At 34.6% G+C, this 19,002-nt stretch overlaps 1 protein-coding gene across 1 annotated transcript in view; it reads left to right on the top strand.

The window, feature by feature from the left end:
- The first annotated feature begins 2,689 nt into the window (after positions 1–2,689).
- phlpp2 (PH domain and leucine rich repeat protein phosphatase 2) overlaps positions 2,690–19,002 on the top strand; it is an 86,036-nt gene continuing 69,723 nt past the window's right edge. The window contains exons 1-2 of the mRNA XM_051898501.1: positions 2,690–3,032; positions 7,971–8,248. Coding sequence (XP_051754461.1) covers positions 2,847–3,032; positions 7,971–8,248 — 464 coding nt within the window. The 5' untranslated portion in view covers positions 2,690–2,846. The remainder of the gene's footprint in view (positions 3,033–7,970; positions 8,249–19,002) is intronic.

Genomic DNA, 19,002 nt, shown 5'->3' on the forward strand with positions numbered 1-19,002 from the left:
ACTGACGGAGTTGACAAAGGTCCAGCTGGGGCCAAATATACAGTATATGTAAACAGAATCATGAAACAACATTAGAATTCCCCATATGCAAAAAAAAAAAAAAACATTAAATCACATTATATAGACTTTTTGAGAGCACTTAAGGCATAAAGCCTGACGGAGTTGACAAAATTGATTTTTTTCCCCCACCTTAACCATGTGTTGTACAGTGGAGGAAATTTTGTTTCTCAGTTGTAGCTGCCTTAATAAACATATAAAAAATGCCAAGATTTGTCCCACAACTATTTACAGAAACTGTTACACCAGGATGACGGCGTTGACATGTTAAAACTGTGACCGCAGAGACTTCAACATTGGTTATATAAATTATAAAAAAAAATAAAACTTCCAGGACTATGTGTCCTACTGTGAGATCCACAATGAGCAGGAAATAGGCATTTTTTATGGAATATATATATATATATATATATATATATATTTTATTTGATATATTACAGATCTCTCTTTCAATTTAAATGTATATTTTTGAATTTGCTGCATTTTTTAATGCTTTGTTTAGCAATTTTACATTGTGACATGCTGAGGACAGGTTAAATTACATGTATTTTCCAAGTACAGAGCTTGTATATAAATAATACTTAAAAAATTATTTAAAAATAAAAGCAATGAATGTCCTGAGTATCCAGATTTCCTTTAGATGTAACTTTTTAGTTATTTTTATTTTGATGAATTTATTTATTTTTAACATAAAGAGGGCTTTGAGTGTAGGATATGTTTTGTCCCTTATCTCAAAAATCAGTTATATATGATTACTATATAATTTTATATAGTTATAATGTGATCACATGTTTATCTCCATTTCAGCATTTGTACTTTAAGTTACAGAAACACCTGGTTTCACAGACAAGGCTTAAAGGGTTAGTTCACCCAAAAATGAAAATAATGTCATTTATTACTTACCCTCATGCTGTTCCACACCCGAAAGACCTTCGTTAATTTCGGAACACAAATTAAGATATTTTTGTTGAAATCCAATGTCTCAGTGAGGCTTCCATAGCCAGCAATGACATTTCCTCTCTCAAGATCCATTAATGTACTAAAAACATATTTAAATCAGTTCATGTGAGTACAGTGGTTCAATATTAATATTGTAAAGCGACGAGAATATTTTTGGTGCGCCAAAAAAACAAAATAACGAAGCTTCGGAGCGTTATGAATCAGCGTACCGAATCATGATTCAGATCGCGTCAAGCTGCCAAACTGCTGAAATCACGTGACTTTGGCGCTCCAAACCGCTGATTCAACACACTGATTCATAACGCTCCGAAGCTTCATGAAGCAGTGTTTTGAAATCGGCCATCACTAACCCTTTAAGCCTAGTCCCAGACTAAAATGCATGTTTGAGCTGTTTTAACTGAAAGCAACTTCGACTGAAATATCTTAAAATATGTCATATGCCATTGTTTTAACTAAAGATGCACACCAGTAATGATTTTTCTAAGGCACGTTTATAAAAGCTACTTAAATATCCTAGTTGAACTAAGGTCTAATCCTGGCTTAATCTAAGCCCTGTCTGTGAAACCAGGCCTTAAACATGTAATTTAAAAGTGTTTCTTAAACTAACAACTAAGTTTGTCCACTAATGTCCAACATGTGGACAAAATCACAGCTTGATTGAAAATTATGCACAATAAAAAATGTGTTCTGCTCACATTTACCTTGATTTTACATGGTTTCTTTCACACGTTATGTCACCTCAATCTCTCCAGGTACTCTAACTTTTGATTACATGTAATTAGTGCCAAAATTGTTGGTTGTGGTTGTGGAAATGACACTACAAATGAGAGACAGCTGATATAAGTCTAAATCTCTTTATGGATTTTAATATTTTAAGATTAAAAGTCTGGGCCTAGGAAAAAGGTCAGACAAAATCTATACACAATAAAAATTCCCACAGGTTTAATGTGACCTTCATTTAAAAAAAAAAAAAAAAAAAAAAGAAAGAAAGTCTGTTATTTTTAATAGATGCCAATCCTGAGAACATTAAAGTGCTTGAAGAAACACCCATAAATTCCTTAACCCTGTTTTATGTAATATATTATCAAAGTCCTGGTAAGCGTCCAGTCCTCATTTCTTCCTCGTCTTCCTCATATTACCCAACTAAGTTCACCATCACAGAGTTTACGTAAAAATGTACCTCAATATGACTGTGATTTATAGCGTGCTACAAAATGTATGTTCAGTTTAAAGTTTAACTTGCACAGAACACATTGCACAAGAAGAGATAATCATTCCAGTATGGGTGGCAGAGTTCAGTGATTCTCGATAAGAGTGTACGACTCCAAATCTCGCTAGATTTACAGACCTGATAATCTTTTAACAGTACAAACTGATGAAGGAAGTGTAATTTTTATGTTTATCAGAAACTCTTACAATAGGAACTAAATGGATATTGATTAACTAAAGCACAAACATCGTTTTTTCCCTCTTCTGGCTCAGTAACCGTTCAACCTGTGCTGAATTCTGAATGAAATGTGACTGATAATAAACTGTGGCAAATCGACCCCTTTAACACGATCCATTCCAAATCACCAGTTTATCCTCATGAATAATTCAGTAAAGGAAGTACAGGAATGGGAGGTGTCTATGAATAGTAGGGTAAGTAGCGCCGCCCCCTTATGTTTATTGATTGGGTTTATTTGACAGCCGTGAGCTTCAGTCCCACTATGGCGTCTCATCAAATCAGGATGGGCTTTTTCTACCGCCTCCTGTACTGGAATTTATCACTCGCCAGTTGCTTTTCTACATCTGGATTTCTGTGCTGAAAGACGTCAAATGTAGGCGAAATGAAGGACGAGAAAAGCACAGCGCGGTCGCTCCAGAGTGCCGACACGGAGCGTAGAAATGCAGCTGATGTGGAGGATGGCCGGGCGGGCAGCGGAGCAGCGCTGAAACCGGTGCTGCATGAAGCGGCATCTGACCGAGCCACCGCACCGACAGCCCGAGCAGGAACAGGAATACGCGTTTTAAAGGTATCAGATCCAGTTCCGTTTAGGTCGCAGTGTTGCTGTTAAGCGACAGGGCCAAAGTACGCGTGAATCCGTGAACTGCATCAGCAATTATCTGTATAACACTTTCACACGCCGCCTTGTCTCAAAATCTAGTGAGCTCCCTGCCTAGACAGCATATTTGGGCATCATAGGCGCGTTCCGCGTCTGTGAGCTGAGCGGGCTGCGAACGCGCCTGTGATTCCCAATATTGCTGTCTATGTAGGCGGTTCACTAGGTTTTGTGGGACAGCCTGTGATAATAGATGGTCTGGATTAGTAATGCCATCTCGAGATTGTTCTCACTTGATATTTTATTGGCTGTATCATCAGAATAGTTTAGGTGTAACGCCTGTAACCTGTTAGGGGGCGTTCTCACAGGGCGCTTTTTGTAATTGCTATTTCGGTCTATATACACCTGCGTCAGATGTACATCTTTGGTCTTTGCGTTGCGTCTGGCTGTTTTTCAGCAACTCGCGCCCTGACCAGTATTGACAAATGTCAAATGAAAAGTAGTCTAGTTTTACTTTTAAAAACGCGTATTGAGTATGGCAAGCTGTTTTAACATGTATTCCTTAAAACTATATCTGACACCGCTCTGACTGCTTCAGTGATTTCATACAGTGAAGATTTTGTTGATTCAAACCAGTGGCCAGGGGCATTTCTAGCCTTTTGTCAGTACTGCCCTTTTGAGAAAGAAGTGTGCGTTAATGTATTGAATGTGCACTAGTAGTGTCCTTAATGAACGGTAACTGCAGATAATATAATATTAATGAAATAAAAGACCACTTAAGTGTTCTTAAAGGGTTAGTTCACCCAAAAATGAAAATTCTGTCATTAATTACGTCTCGTTCCAAACACGTAAGACTTTCATCAATCTTCGGAACGCAAATAAAGATTTTTTTGATGAAATCTGAGCGCTTTCTTTCCCTCCATAGCAATTAAAACTTTGACGCTTCAAAAAGTTCATAAAGTGATCGTAAAACTAATCCATATGTATTGAGCGGCTTAGTCAAAATTTTCTGATTCACTTTTTATGATGAACAGATTTAGGCTTATTTTCACATCAACATTCGACTAGAAGAGGCTTAGTCGATCAAGATTTTAGTAGTCGTTTAAGCCCAAGGTATACTTTTTACATGTACGTGAGGGTCAGCGTACAGCGCGCGTGACGCAAATTCCGTCATCAGAAGAGTACGCGTGTACTGTTTTAGTTTATTAGTTTATCCATGAGGTGGCAACCATGCCCTGGGGGCATCGATTCATAAGATAGTTGAAGAAAACCTACATAAACAAAACAGACCGGAACACATGCAAGCTACAGCGACAATAGAGGCCTATATAGACGAGAGATTGTGTGAAGAAGTTAGACAGTACCCTCATTTGTACAACTCTAGCATGAAAGAATACAAATATATTTACATGGGTATACCCAGGCCTTTAGTCACAGAAGAAAAAAACTCCACAGGTAGTGGCGAAGTCATGCAGTCCGTGAGGGACTGATCGTTAACGGCGGGTCCTTATGGTAATTACAATATGTCGGGCAGGAAATCCAAACATTCGCCTATCATCCATCAACCTCAAATATGGCTTGTCATTTGAAACATGTAACTTTAGCAGCTTTACATGGCCGCTCACTCTAACGTTAAAAGATTAGATAAATGTGCGCTGTTATTAGGCGCATATTCAAGTGTTTATGTGGAGTGTGGAAGCTGAAGTATTAGCACGCTTACTGCATGACATGGAGGTGTCAGCGCGATCACTTGCTTTTTTTCAACTTAAAATACTTTGTCATTTTTTTTGTCATACAGATAAGAGTAATACGTCATTCCAAACTGTAAAGGGCTACTTTTATTTGTGCACTCACAATAACAACAAAACTTTTTGGTTTTGTAGAATAAAGAACCAACAGGATGCGCTTTCTGCTGTCTCGGTCTCCCTGAACAGTAGTGCGTCACATAAATGAACCGAAACAGCGCTATTGCCTCACAGACATAGACATGAAAAATATGTCTATAGAAAGCTTGAAATATCTACTTATCTATAAAAACAAATACTCTCTGATTGTAATCCACATGAAAGGTGCATTTCTCTCTATAGGCACGTCTGTGGAGACGACGAGTCAGAAAACCCTAGTTTATTAATAAATAAACAATTAAAATGTCTTTATGTAATGTAATTTATTACTTTTGCCATTGTGTTTTATGCGTGTGCTTCAGAGCGAGGCATATATTCCACCCCATATTTAAATAATTAAATTCATATGTGTGATTTAGTCAATTAATGGCTTAAATGAATGACGACTAGTTGACTAGAGAAATCTTTAGTCGGGGGCAGTCTTACTGAAAAGTCATGTGACTAAAAAAAGGTGAAAATAAATTATATTTCAGTATCGATGTAGCAAAAAATTTATATTTTTGACAACACTACATTGAGCTTAGTTTATTGTTTCAGATGCCTTTTTAAAAGACTACAATGTATATATTCTAGGCTATATAAAATTCAACCCTCCAAAGTGGCTAGTAGGAGTGACTGCGTTACACGGCACTGCTGAGATCTACCCGCATTTGGTGGGTGTTTTGTGTGTTCGTGTGTATGTGTGAATATATAAATATAATATTCTCTTATTCTGTTTTTCTTCGTTCCCAGAAGCACTGCAGGTGCATGATGTGAATCCTCATGTTGTTTATTGTGCTATTTGCACACGTAAAGCTAAACCCCTGGAAAACAAATTTTGTTATGAGACACTTATCAATTTTAATTTAACTTAATTCTAATTTAACATAATCTTGCCAGTTAAGTTAATAATCAGTTAGTAATAAAAAATAAGTACTAAAACATAGACAGTTATTTTAATTAAATATGAAAACAGCTTGCCATATTATGAAACCCTTGCGTTATGTTCCATTGCACTTCAGCTGTTTATGAATGCAAGAATGTGTGCTGTGTGAACAACACCTCTGTGTGTTACGTGACAATGCTATTGCCATTATCTTCACAACACACCTCACATAATATGCCTACAGGAAATATGCCCGTCATTATATTCAGGCATTGTAATAGATAATCAAAACTAAATAAGATGTCAGTTGCTTTCTCCTCCTCTAACTGCATAAGCAGAGTTACCTTGCTGAGTTTACAATGCTTTTTTGCCTATTATTAGACCACTGCATTCTTATAGTCATGCTGTCTTATCTAGTTTCTCTTATCTATTTGAAAAATACATTTTCATTATTCACAGCATTAGGATCCAATGATTATTAACAAATGTCAAATATGTCATGTCATTTACATAATAATCTAATAATAATAATAATGACATAAGTACAGTAAACCTATGCAGATGCTAGAGACATAATAACAGTGACACATTTGATTTGAAATATGACTGATGGTGAGTCAGCTATAATCTTTATGCTCATTATTATTACTGCATTACTTGATTCAGTAATGAGTAGAGTCAACATATACATAGAAGACTTTATGCATGACAAATTGGTAAAATCTGATCAGAAATTAGTGGTCATTTAGCAATGACCTTTAGTTGATAAGATACTATCCCAAAATATTTATATGGGTAAACAAAACATACACAAAAGGAGCATAAATGGTAGAAATATGTCATAACAGCTGCCTATTTGGTAGAACATGTGAAAAGTTAGTAATGAGTCATTGATGATCTAATGATCTTTAGACAGAGCTATTGTTCTAAAATTGATTGCACTAGATTGATTATACAATAAATGTGATTTATTATTATTATTATTATATTCCACAAAAGAAAGTCGTACAGGTTTAGAACAACCAGTTAAATTAATAATAATAATAATAATAATAATAATAATAATAATAATAATAATAATAATAATAATTATTATTATTATTATTATTATTATCACACATAAATCAATAAAAATAAACAAACAAAAGTATTATTATTATTATTATTATTATTATTATTAATATTATTATTATTATAACCATTAAATAAATAAATAAAAAATAAATAAATAAAACAATTTATTATGATTATTTTTATTATTATTATAATTATTATCATTATGTTTAACTGAAGAAAGTCTTAACAACTGGTTAATTTTTTTTTAATTTTTTTTATAGATTTATGTGTAAGAAAATAAATAAATAAAATAAAAAAATAAATAAAACAATGTATAATAATAATAATAATATTATAATAATAATTATTATTTATGATCATTACAAATAAATCAATAAAAATTACTAAAAATAAAATTATTATTATTGTTCCACAATAATAATAATAATTATTATTATTATTAAACACAAAATAATGTATTATTATTATTATTATTATTATTATTATTACAAATAAATAAATAAATAAAAATAAATAAAAATAAAATAATTTCTTCTTCTTCTCCTTATCATTATTATTATTATTATTATTATTATTATTATTATTTAACCTGTTGTTCCAAACCTGTATGACTTTCTTCTGTGGAACACAAAAGAATAATTCAATATTTTGATTTTGTTTTGTCCTCACAATAAAAGGTTCAGTGTTGTTTTGCACACCCTGTGCTGCTGATGCCAGTGGTCACTTAATTAAGCGGGGCAGAGCATCATCACAAAATGATTTCACCAGGCTGACTAATGACACGGCGTCTCCGAAATGGTCTCGACTCGCACGTCTCTCCAGGGCGTTTGTGCCCTGGGTAAATATTTGGGCTGCCATAATTCTCTGCAACTGAAAACAAAACCTGATGTCTCTCAAACAGACTCTGTGTTACAGGGTGGAGTCCCGACAGCCACCAACTTGTGGTTACCAAGGCATGATTTCCTATGACTGATTTGGGCTCTAAAACACTTTATTTGGCCTTATTTCTAGAAGGGCATAATTTCACAAACACAAGCAGCATCTAATCTAGACTCTTTTCCTCAGCGTAACATGAAGAGGAATGGCAGTCGAGGTTGCGTGACCCGGAAGACGCGGTTCGGCTCTCGCGAGCGGGACTGGCTGAAGGGCGACGCTCAGCGAGGCTGCGTGTGTCTCTACGGGGCCTCTGAGCCTCAGCCTCCAGCATCGGGCCCCCAGACCTCCACCACCCCGCAGCCAGACCTGAAGCTGGTGCTCTGCTCCACCAACACCACCGCTGAGGAGCTCTGTGCTCAGAGAGACGTACAGGGTCTCTACCTGCAGCTGCACGGAGACTTAATCAGGTAACGCAGACACAGTGATGCTCGCAGCTCCCCGAGCTGTAATTTTCTGGCTAGACAAGGTCTTGTCTCGATAATGATCCTTATCAGACTCACGCTGTGGAACAGTCGGGCCAGACACACACAGTTCAGGCTGTTTATCAGAAATGACAATGTGAATATCACATGCTTATTGTTTACAAATTACTGGTTAAGTTGTAGGATTAGTCATTCATTTGCACCTCTTGATATTATAAATGTTAATGATCCTCCAAAATAGCGTCATCATGAACATGTTTGTCTTATCTCAGGATTCAACAATAAGGACGATGGCCTGGCTGTGAGAGAGCTAGAGTCTTAAAGGGATAGTTCACCCAAAAATGAAAATTGTCATCATTTACTCCCCCTTAAATTGTTCCAAACCTGTATGAATTTCTTTCTTCTGCTGAACACAAAAGAGAGTATTTTGAAGAATGTTGGTAACCAGACAGTTAACGGTAGCCATTGACTTCCATAGTAGGAAAAAAAATTACTACGGAAGTCAGTGGGTGCCGTCAACTGTCTGGTGATTACCAACATTCTTCAAAATATCTTCTTTTGTGTTCAACAGAAAAAAAGAAATTCATACAGGTTTGGAACAATTTAAGGGGGAGTAAATGATGACAATTTTCATTTTTGGGTGAACTATCCCTTTAAGACTCTAGCTCTCTCACAGCCAGGCCATCGTCCTTATTGTTGAATCCTGAGATAAGACAAACATGTTCATGATGACGCTATTTTGGAGTGAACAGGCCTTTACCGCTGTGAAAAACAAGTGTGCTTAATTGTATTAAACTTGTAGTGTACTTCAAATCTTAAAATCTTAAAACCTGTACTTGCAGATAATATAATAAAATTAATTAAATAAAAGGCCATTTAAGTGTATTTAAAGAGACTTAAGTACAATTAAATTGTTAAATAATAATATTATTATTAGCAATAATGTCAAATTAAATTGTTATTCAATATATTTTAAATGTACTAAATTGCAACTTCAGCATTACAAATATGTAATTACAAATATATTTAAATACATGACATACAAGTTCTAATAGAAATGATATTCAAATATATTTTTAGTTCACTATAAATACTTGTCTGTACATTACACTTGTCTGTACATTACACTAGTACACTATTTCTAAGACAATACAAATAATTATGTAATTACATATAAATATGTACTTAATATGTACTCTAAATTTAATATAAATTTAAACTATAATACATTTTCATTTAATTGCAATCAACAATTAAGATTCCACAAACATTTAATTCAGTTTGCAGTATAATACTGTATGTTCTTTTAAAATATATTATACCTGTAATAAGTGCTCTTTTTAAAATTATACTAAATTGTACTTTTCACAAGGTTATGTTCATTGTCCATAAATATTTGTTTTTGTACCACGCATTGCAGACTTAAACATTAGGTTTTCTGTGACGATTTAAATATTGTTGTGAATAGATCTAGCTGACTAACACAGATGATGAGGTTTGTTGAAATTGTGAGAATGATTCATTTTGGGGAAAAAAGCCTTTAGAACATAGAAATTATAATTAAAAAATATACACAAATGACCTTGTGCCTTCGTTTTCAAGCTAAAGTGTGAGTGAGAATCTATAGCTGTTATGGGGTTACATCATAGCTGGATCCTTTCAGATTAAAAGCCTAATAAGTTACTTGTTGTCGTTTTTTGTTTTTGTAAAGGAAAAGTATTAAAATCTCATTTTATAGATTACATTTTAACTCAAAAGTGTTTGATAAAAATAAACATTTTAAAAGCAAATTCTATTGAGCCCATGTGAAAATATCAACAGGGCGACTACTGCAATGACTAGATCATGACATACTGACAGGAAGAGGAAGATCTGTGACATTTGATGTTCAGTGTTTTGTTTTAAAGGATGTGTTCTGTCAGTTTTTAAAAACTGAGTATTTTTACATTGATTCACAAGAGACATAAATAGAAAGTACAGCATGGTGTTTTACTTTCTATTTATGCCTTTTTATGCCTATGCCTGAAGGTTTATTTTTGAAGCCTGACTCATCTCTGTTTTTATGGAATAGTAACAGTAAACATATTAGGGATGCACTGAAATGGAAATTCTGGGCCGAAACCGAATATTCAGGATGCGATTGGCCGAAAACCGAAAATAAATAATAAATTAATAATCAAATAATTAATCTAATTAACACTCAAATAGCTAAAACTGAGTTTTACAAACATTTAAATTGCACATAAGCCCGTTTTTATTTTAACTTTTTAATAGCCTAACAGAATTGTTTCTACTCCAGCTTGTTGGTGAAATCTTAACATTTAAAGAACAGTAAACTGTAATAACTTGTTTTCATGACAGATTTATTCAAGCATACATTAAATAATGAAGACATCACTGACGGATTAAGTAAAATATAATGAATATGTTATACAGTGCATATATTTAGCAAAATGCTCTTCTCTAGAGTTATTTTTTTTCTCTTGTTAACTAATGAGTTCATGAACATTATAGCTTTCTTGAGGAACATGTAACATTTATAGCCTACAAGCTGTTTTATTGACGTCTTTCCCTGGTTGAAATGAGACAGGATTCATTTCAGTAAGTTGTACTGTATCTTTCAACATACCTTGTGATGTTCATTCACGTTTATTTCGTGCTGTAACTAGTTGTAAAGAGGAGATGAGATGATCAGTGCGCAGAGCTGGGCAGTAACGGATTACATGTAATCCGGATTACGTAATCAGATTCCAAAAATCAAGTACTTGTAATTAGAGTAAACTACTTTTTAAAATATTCGTAATCAGACTACAGTTACTTTTTATGGATAAATGATTACATATTATTTACACAATGGCAGTAAGTTGTTCACAATTAATTGATTCTCCTCATTTTTAATTTTTTTAACGTTTATATTTTTTTAATAATAAACCTGCCGCTTATAAACGTTCGTGATTCTTCAAGTTTTTCCAGTGGTGAGGGGGAAATATAGATGAAATATAGATGAATATATATGAAATATAGATTAAATATATATGAAATATATATATGAAATAATAATAATAATAATAATATATGAAATATAGATGAAATATTTGATGTAGCAGTGATATTGCTGTGAATTTCATGTTTTTCAATATTTGTTCTTTGTAATGTTGCTGTTTTGTAAATTTACTTAATTTTAAGTATGTAGGGACTACATTGATCTTCTTCCTGGGTTGGTGACATCACTAACCCTAAAATTTACATAAACCCCGCCCCCGAGAATACACAACAAAGGGGGTGGGGCCATGTTGAGCTGCCTTAGAGAAGCGGAAGAGTTGTTGAAGTAGAGTGTTGTTACCATGCCGTCATTTTATGTCTGACTGCTTCACAAACGACGGTCAATTCAATGCTGGATTTGCACAAAAGATTAACATGACGGCACATGCTAGTTGATGAGTTGAATCAACTCCACAGCAACTACATAAATTTATCCACTAACCATTCAGAAACGTCCAGTTTCATTCTAAAAGTTGTAACTTCTTCCTGAGTCTCACCATCAGTGTCCAACTCCGGTTTGAACAATGTAAGGCTGAACACCGTTACTGACAATCCTCATTTTGGCTGCGTGAGATTCTCCAGCTTTGTTGTTGTTGAGCAACCGAAGCGCGAGCTGTTAAAGCTCTGCCCTCTTCTGGAAAGGGTGCTGGGAGCAGCAGCTCATTAGCATTTAAAGGGACACACAAAAACGGCATGTTTTTGCTCACACCCAAATAGGGCAAATTTGACAAGCTATAATGAATGATCTGTGGGGTATTTTGAGCTGAAACTTCACAGACACATTCTGGGGACACCAGAGACTTACATTTTGTGAAAGGGGCATTATTTTAAAAATAACAAAGCAAAAGCTTTTTGCGATTATTGGGTGGCAGGCTTGCTACAAATGTTCATCAACAGAAAACAGCACAGACTAAAAGATTTTAGATTCAAGAAACCATATCATTACTGATTAAATAGAGAAATGTATATTGTCAATCTAGAGCTAGTGTCCACACAGCTGACATGTTTAACTGTTGTAGCTCATCCATGTTGTGCACAAGATAGACGCTGAACAAAGTCATAACGTGCCATCGTGGAAATGCTAATTAAATGTCTGTTTCGGTCACTGATTTCGGCCCTCTAAAACCATTTTGGCCGAAAACGTTCTGTAGCCGAAATTTTGGTGCATCCTGAAAAAAATATTATACAGTAGATGAATTAAATAATTGTAGGGAAGAACTTTCCTGTTAAATATTTATTACACTCTGGGAAACTTGATTCTTATTGGTCAGCTGTCGCTTTCTGTGCTCAAATATTTTCACATAGTGACCACTAAAATGTATAATTGACTATTGTCATTGGCAATTGATTTCCTACTTAGCTGTGGTAATATTATCTCTTTCATCTCACAAAATAAAATAATTTCAACTCAAATAATCAATATTTCATGTCCATTTATTAATTTATTAGAAAAAATAGCCTTGTGAGCTCAGCCAATCATTATTGGAAATCTGACACAAAATCAATGAGTTTTGTTGTTTTTAGTTCATATCTGTTAGCTTCTGAGGTCATCTGAGGTCTAGAATGTGACGGTTACGTGCTACCGAGAGCCTCTCTTTCCTTCTATGACACTTGAAATGAATGCTTATTCAGTGTTCAGGATAATGCCGAAAGAGCTATTCTGTACTGTTCTGTGAATGTGTCATGCAAAGAAAAGGGAATCATTCAGACTAGTTTCACATAGCCTGATCTATATAGTTTCAAATATACTTTAAAATTACACTGTTATGATAGTTTGGTTATAATTACCTCATCTGTCAGCATGATGCTGGTGAATTGCAGAGCTGGTGCAACTTGAAGAACGAAAAATAACTTCGCCTTGAGTATATTGGGTCATTGAATCACATTCAGTCTCGTATGTTTCGTGTGCACCAGTGCGAGCACGAGCAATAAGTTGCTGGTTGCAGTTCACTTAACGGCCACCAGTGTCCGTAATAACAAGGGTTTTTGAATTCTACATGTAGCCCCTTTAAATTATTTGATTAATTATGATTGTAACTAAAAACACACTTGTTTGTGTTCAGATAGTTTTACTGCACTTTGTTAGTCTTGTAGTTTTTTTTACCTATAGCAGCTAATGATTCAGTCATACCACATTCACAGAAAATAGCTTACTTCCACATTAAAACATGAGGTGGATATGCTAATGTATCCTGAAAGTTCACAAAATTAACATTTTGCAGATATATGCATTTTAGATGAGGATCTTGTATGCAGATGTGTATATATATATTTTTTTTTTCAAATTCCAAAAAAAACTGCCCTCAAGAATATAAACGATCTCTCCTCAAAACCAATAGCAATTAGCAAGTTAGCAAATGTTTTTGCTGAGGTAAAGTAAAGGCTATTCGCTTCGATAAGCCCTGCCCCAACTTCCTGTTTCAATTTTAAATACATCAACAAAGAAAATTGTCAGCAAAGAAAATTGCACTCACCATGTCAATGGTTCTGGTTCAAAAATCTGGTTGTTGATTGATTGACTTGAGTCATTTAAAAGTAGTTTCCCGTTCCTGGAAATAGCAGACATATTTAAAGGGATAGTTCACCCAAAAATGAAAATTCTGACATCATTTACTTTCTTTCTTTTGCACAATACGAGTGAAGATATATTGAAGAATTTTGGTAACCAAACAGTTTTGGTGGCCATTGACTTCCCTTATGGACAAAACAACATAAGACATGAGACATTTTTCAAAATAGCTTCTATGTCAGCTGAAAAAAAAAAAAAAAAAAAACCGTTCTGAAAGTGATTCCATATTGTTTTTCTGTTGTGGTGTGGACTTCTTTTATATTGAAAACGTTTTTTAGGAATATATCTTTATCGTTATTGTTATAGTTATCGCCCTTGGTGTGAACGGGCCTTAAATGTGCAGTAAACAATTTCTGAGAAATGCTGTTGATATTTAAAATCACCAAAACAAACACGCCCCTATCTTGATAGCTCTGCCCCCGTATTCACTAACATGCTATGCGGCACAGGCACCTCCCCCATCATGAGTGTATACGCCCCTTACTGCTGATCAGCTACTTTCAACAGCGTTTCTCAGAAATCGCTTACTGCACCTTTAACTCTAAATTAAGAACATTTACAATAGAAGCTTAGCAAGATAACAGCAAAACATAGAATATGCAGTCATTTGCAATACTCCCTGTACTTTTGAGGCATGTTTGTGCTTCCATTTAAGTGTTTCTAGTGTCTGTCGTCTGTAGTTTTTGTGGTGGTTTTTAAGGTGCGCCTGACAAAGAGAGAGAAGCAAGTCATGCTTTCCCCTCTCTCTGCCCTTCTGGGAATGACTGGGCTGCGGCTGAGATGGCTGAAATCACATTATTTCGCAGGAAGCAGTCCAGCCCTGAGCCGAGGTAAAGCCAGGCAGCTAAGCTGAATTAGCTGTGAGGAGGCTGCACATTAGGGCAGCTCGCAGGGACATCTGCTGATGTGTGTGTGTGTGTGTGTGTGTGTGTGTGTGTGTGTGCGCTTTCCCAGGTCTACTATTTATTTCACTTCAGGTAAGCAGCAAGAAAGCATTAAATCCCTAAAGTGTCCTTGTCAGCTGTACTCTGCCTCTAAAAGCAAAGAGCAAAGCTGAATTGGGCTTGTGCCGTGAAGGTGCGGCGCCGCCGACGGACCTCTGCTCTGCTTTAACACGAGGACATCTGACAGGTCTGTAGGCAAGCATGTGGGTCGGAGCAGCTGCATTCTGGTAGTGCCAGGCTATGGGTCACGGGTTTGCAGCGTTCACTGGTTTATCTGCTTCGGAGCCACGAGGAGCTGTTAACTGGATTAGAACGGTGGAATGAGATGACGATTTAATCAGGGAGAGAAAGGTGGCGGCGCTGTGCAGTTGGGCGATTATGAGGCTGGACAGTGAATTATCGTTATTGGAAACCTAATCAAAAATGGGGTTTTGTGGCTTTAAGGTTATCTACATGCAATTCTTTTTCATGCATTATTTCACAATAATGATATATATCACAATATAGATATTTTGTGTTATTTGATCTAATTTTTGTTATTAAAATTAAGAAAAAAGAACCAAATTACAAACAATAGGACAAATACAATATAACAAAAATAAGAATTAAAGAAATTAAGTTTTTCAGGTGCAATAGGTTGATTTAGCGTAGTTGGAATTAGTACAGAAATGTAATAATCAAATGTAAAAATAAAATATTGCATAATCTTTACTGTATGAATTAAATATAAATGTATTCTTATTAAAGCTAAAAAAGTTATTTAGTCAAGAGCAGCAAGTTATTTTCTCTTTTGTTTGATTCACATTAATAACAGAGCAGCAGGTATATTAGGCTGCTGTCACTTTAAGAGCAAACGCCATACCCATTCTGATCACTTGAGACATAACCGGCTGTTAATATAAACATGAATACTTCACACAATGAGCAATTTGACAAAATTGCATGTGTATTTCGACCATTCAAGCGCAATAAGACGTTATTCACTGCTTATCGTGATTAATAACACTTTTTAACATCAAGCATGTCCCAAATTTGCGATTGCCTTCTGAGAGAGGCAGCTTTCTGTGTGTGCACTTTGGCAGTGTGCCACTCACCACAAGCACCTCACAGAGCTCCTTTTCAGGATATATATAACTCTTTAACATCAAGCATGACCCACTCTTTATATTCTCATTAATGCTTTTCATTACTCTGAAGTGTCAATAGTGCTATATGTTTACATACCGCGATATACATGATATAGCAAAATCTCCAACGATAGACATTTTATACCACGGTAATGATATATATTGTCATACCGCCCAGCCCTAGTAAATGCTGATTTAAACTTTTACTAATACATTATTAAACCAAAAGTTGTATTTAATGGAACTGAGCAGTTCCATGAAAGAACAGTTGTATTTTTCTTTATTAACTTTAACCAAGATGAATGAATACAATAACGATTGTATTGTTCCTTGTTAGTTAATGTTAGTTAATGCATTAACTAAGGGGACATTTACTCAACACCATTTTCAGCTAAAGACGGACAATTTTTTTTAATGCGTTTTAGCCATTCGTTTACAGGACAATGGCGTTTTGAGGGCCTGAAAATGCAAATTTTTAAAAACAGGTTTCAAACTTTCTGAAAAAGATACTGTTATCGTTTCCGTGTAAACTACAAAAATGCGAATTTGCGAAAACGGTGATGTATTACGTGTTCATTCTATAGGCGTGTAGTGTTTCTTTACAAAGTGACATTGCCATCTACTGGCCTGGCATGAATAATACAGCATTTTTAGTTTTTTTTTGCGGATTCGTGTGAACGGGGATCGTTTTGACAACGATGTCGTCTGTACGTGAAACTTCAAAAACTCAAAGGAAAAACTTTTCCATTTTTAGTACATCATTGTCGTGTAAACATACCGTAATGGTAAATAATGGGATTTTATTGTAAATTGAAACCATTTTATTTAACAGGATTAGAGCTGTGGAATGAGATAATGATTTAATCAGGGAGAGAAAGGCGGCGGTGCTGCGAAAGGTGGATGAATATGAGGCCGGACAGTTTTAATAAAAAGCAGGATGCCGTCACATCACGAACAGATCATCGAGTCAGATTGGCAGACTGATTATTTGCTTTGTTTAAAGGGAATATTGTCAGACGCCATGAGCTCGGTGTTCTTTCACTTCAGCGCTTTAATGAATGTTGAGATATTGAGTTGGACTAGACGTGATCCCTCTGGATTGGGATGTATTATCTGTCTGCCGTGCTGGGAAAACACCCAACTCTGAGGGAGAGTCACTGCTGGAGGATGTTAGGATAGAGTCTGATCTTAAATCGAAACACCTGTGTGTTATCACGCTTGTTAAGAGTTAGGATACTTGCACAGGGTCGTTTTTTGGCCCACATGGAATTTGCACTTTTTCAACTTTTTTCAATGTTCAATACTTGCTGAATATTGTGCCATAAACATTGTATACTGCCTGTGAAACCTTTTACATATAATGTGCATATTTGTGGCGAATAACTTATTGGAAACCTCATCAAAAATGGGGTTTTGTGGCTTTAAGGCCATCTACATGCATTGTTCATGCAATTTCTTTTAAATTCATTTAAAGTCACACTTTCTCTTCCAGGAAAATTTACCAAAAATATCAATGACTTTTTGGTTGTGTACAGTTGTAGTAAAAAATGATTATTGGCTAGTACTGAATGATTTGGGGAACAAATCTAATTGCATTTTTTTTAAAGCTCTAGGTTCACTGTACACTGTACTGTAAGATTCACTTGTTTAAAACACTGTAATTATATAAACATTTACTATATAACCATTAATTCGCTAATAAACAACTCTACGGAAATTAATTATTTATTATCTCCACGAGCGATCGCAGTTTAAGTATAGTTCTGTGTAAATGCATAGATAAACAGCGCTTTGTCAGCAGATATTTCATAATCTAGAAAGACAAAAACATTATTAATACTTCTGATATAACATACCAGTTGAGAAATGCAATAAAATACGATGTTTTGTTTGATATATTCCAATATTCCAGAGAATATTATTCAGTTATTTAACATCCAGCGAATTATTCTTCACTCTTTACTTTTAGCCTATTAAACAGCTTATAAATCTACTAAAACTGTAGTTTAAAATGAAGTATTACATTTCTGCAAAGTTGATATGACTCCTGTCTTTAATTTATTTTCTCCATTTGAAAACATTAGACATTCTACATTTATTTTAGCTAACATTAGTGTTGCTGCTGATGCTTTTTATAAATACAATTATTTTTGTAATATGAAGATTAAAATTAACATGAAAGACCACTAATTTTCAACAAAAATAGTTTAGTAACAGTGCACTTTTTTATTTTTTGCACTTTCAGACCCCTCTATTTATTGGTGTATAAATAAGATTTGTTTTGTTTTCTATGCAAGAAGGGACTGATTGTTATAAATGAAATGGTTTGTTCAGTTCAGTGGTGTTGTAATTGTGTCAAAAACAGAAGTATAACAGTAAATAAATATCAGTTCTGCATATCGGTTATTGGGCACATAAACACACAAATTATCGGTATCGGTTCTAAAAAATCTATATCAGTCGATCACTAGTTTTGAAGTGCAGTTCTTAAGAAGATATTTATTATATGTTGTAAAGCTTAATATTTGAAACAGCCCAATAAATCCCTTAAACATAAATTTTCAGGATTTAAGACAAGTTGGAGGTTATTCTAAATGTAAGAGGTTATTTACAATGATTTTTAAGAACATTCTTTTTAGGAATTCAGATTCTTCTTAAGTTCAGTCTTTAAAAACAATCATAGGGACAAAAGGAATATGCTTAAGAAATGTTTTTGGGAATGCAAAGTACTCTTAAATTTGTTCTTTAGTTAAAAAATGAGAAGAAAGTAACAGTTGAGAATAATGTTTATTCATGCATGACTACACTACTGTACAAACGTTTGGGGTCGGTAAGATTTGTTAATGTTTTTGAAAGAAGTCGCTTATGCTTACCAGTAATATTGTGAAAAATTATTGCAATTTAATATAACTGTTTTGTATTGTAAAATATTTTAAAAAGTAATGTCAAAGCTGAATTTTCAGCATCATTACTCCAGTCTTCAGTGTCACATGATCCTTCAGAAATCATTCAAATATGCTGATTTGCTGCTTAAGAAACATTTCTTATTATTATCAA

The sequence above is a fragment of the Ctenopharyngodon idella genome, chromosome 7 (genome assembly GCF_019924925.1).
Source record: "Ctenopharyngodon idella isolate HZGC_01 chromosome 7, HZGC01, whole genome shotgun sequence".
Taxonomy (NCBI): Eukaryota; Metazoa; Chordata; class Actinopteri; order Cypriniformes; family Xenocyprididae; genus Ctenopharyngodon; species Ctenopharyngodon idella.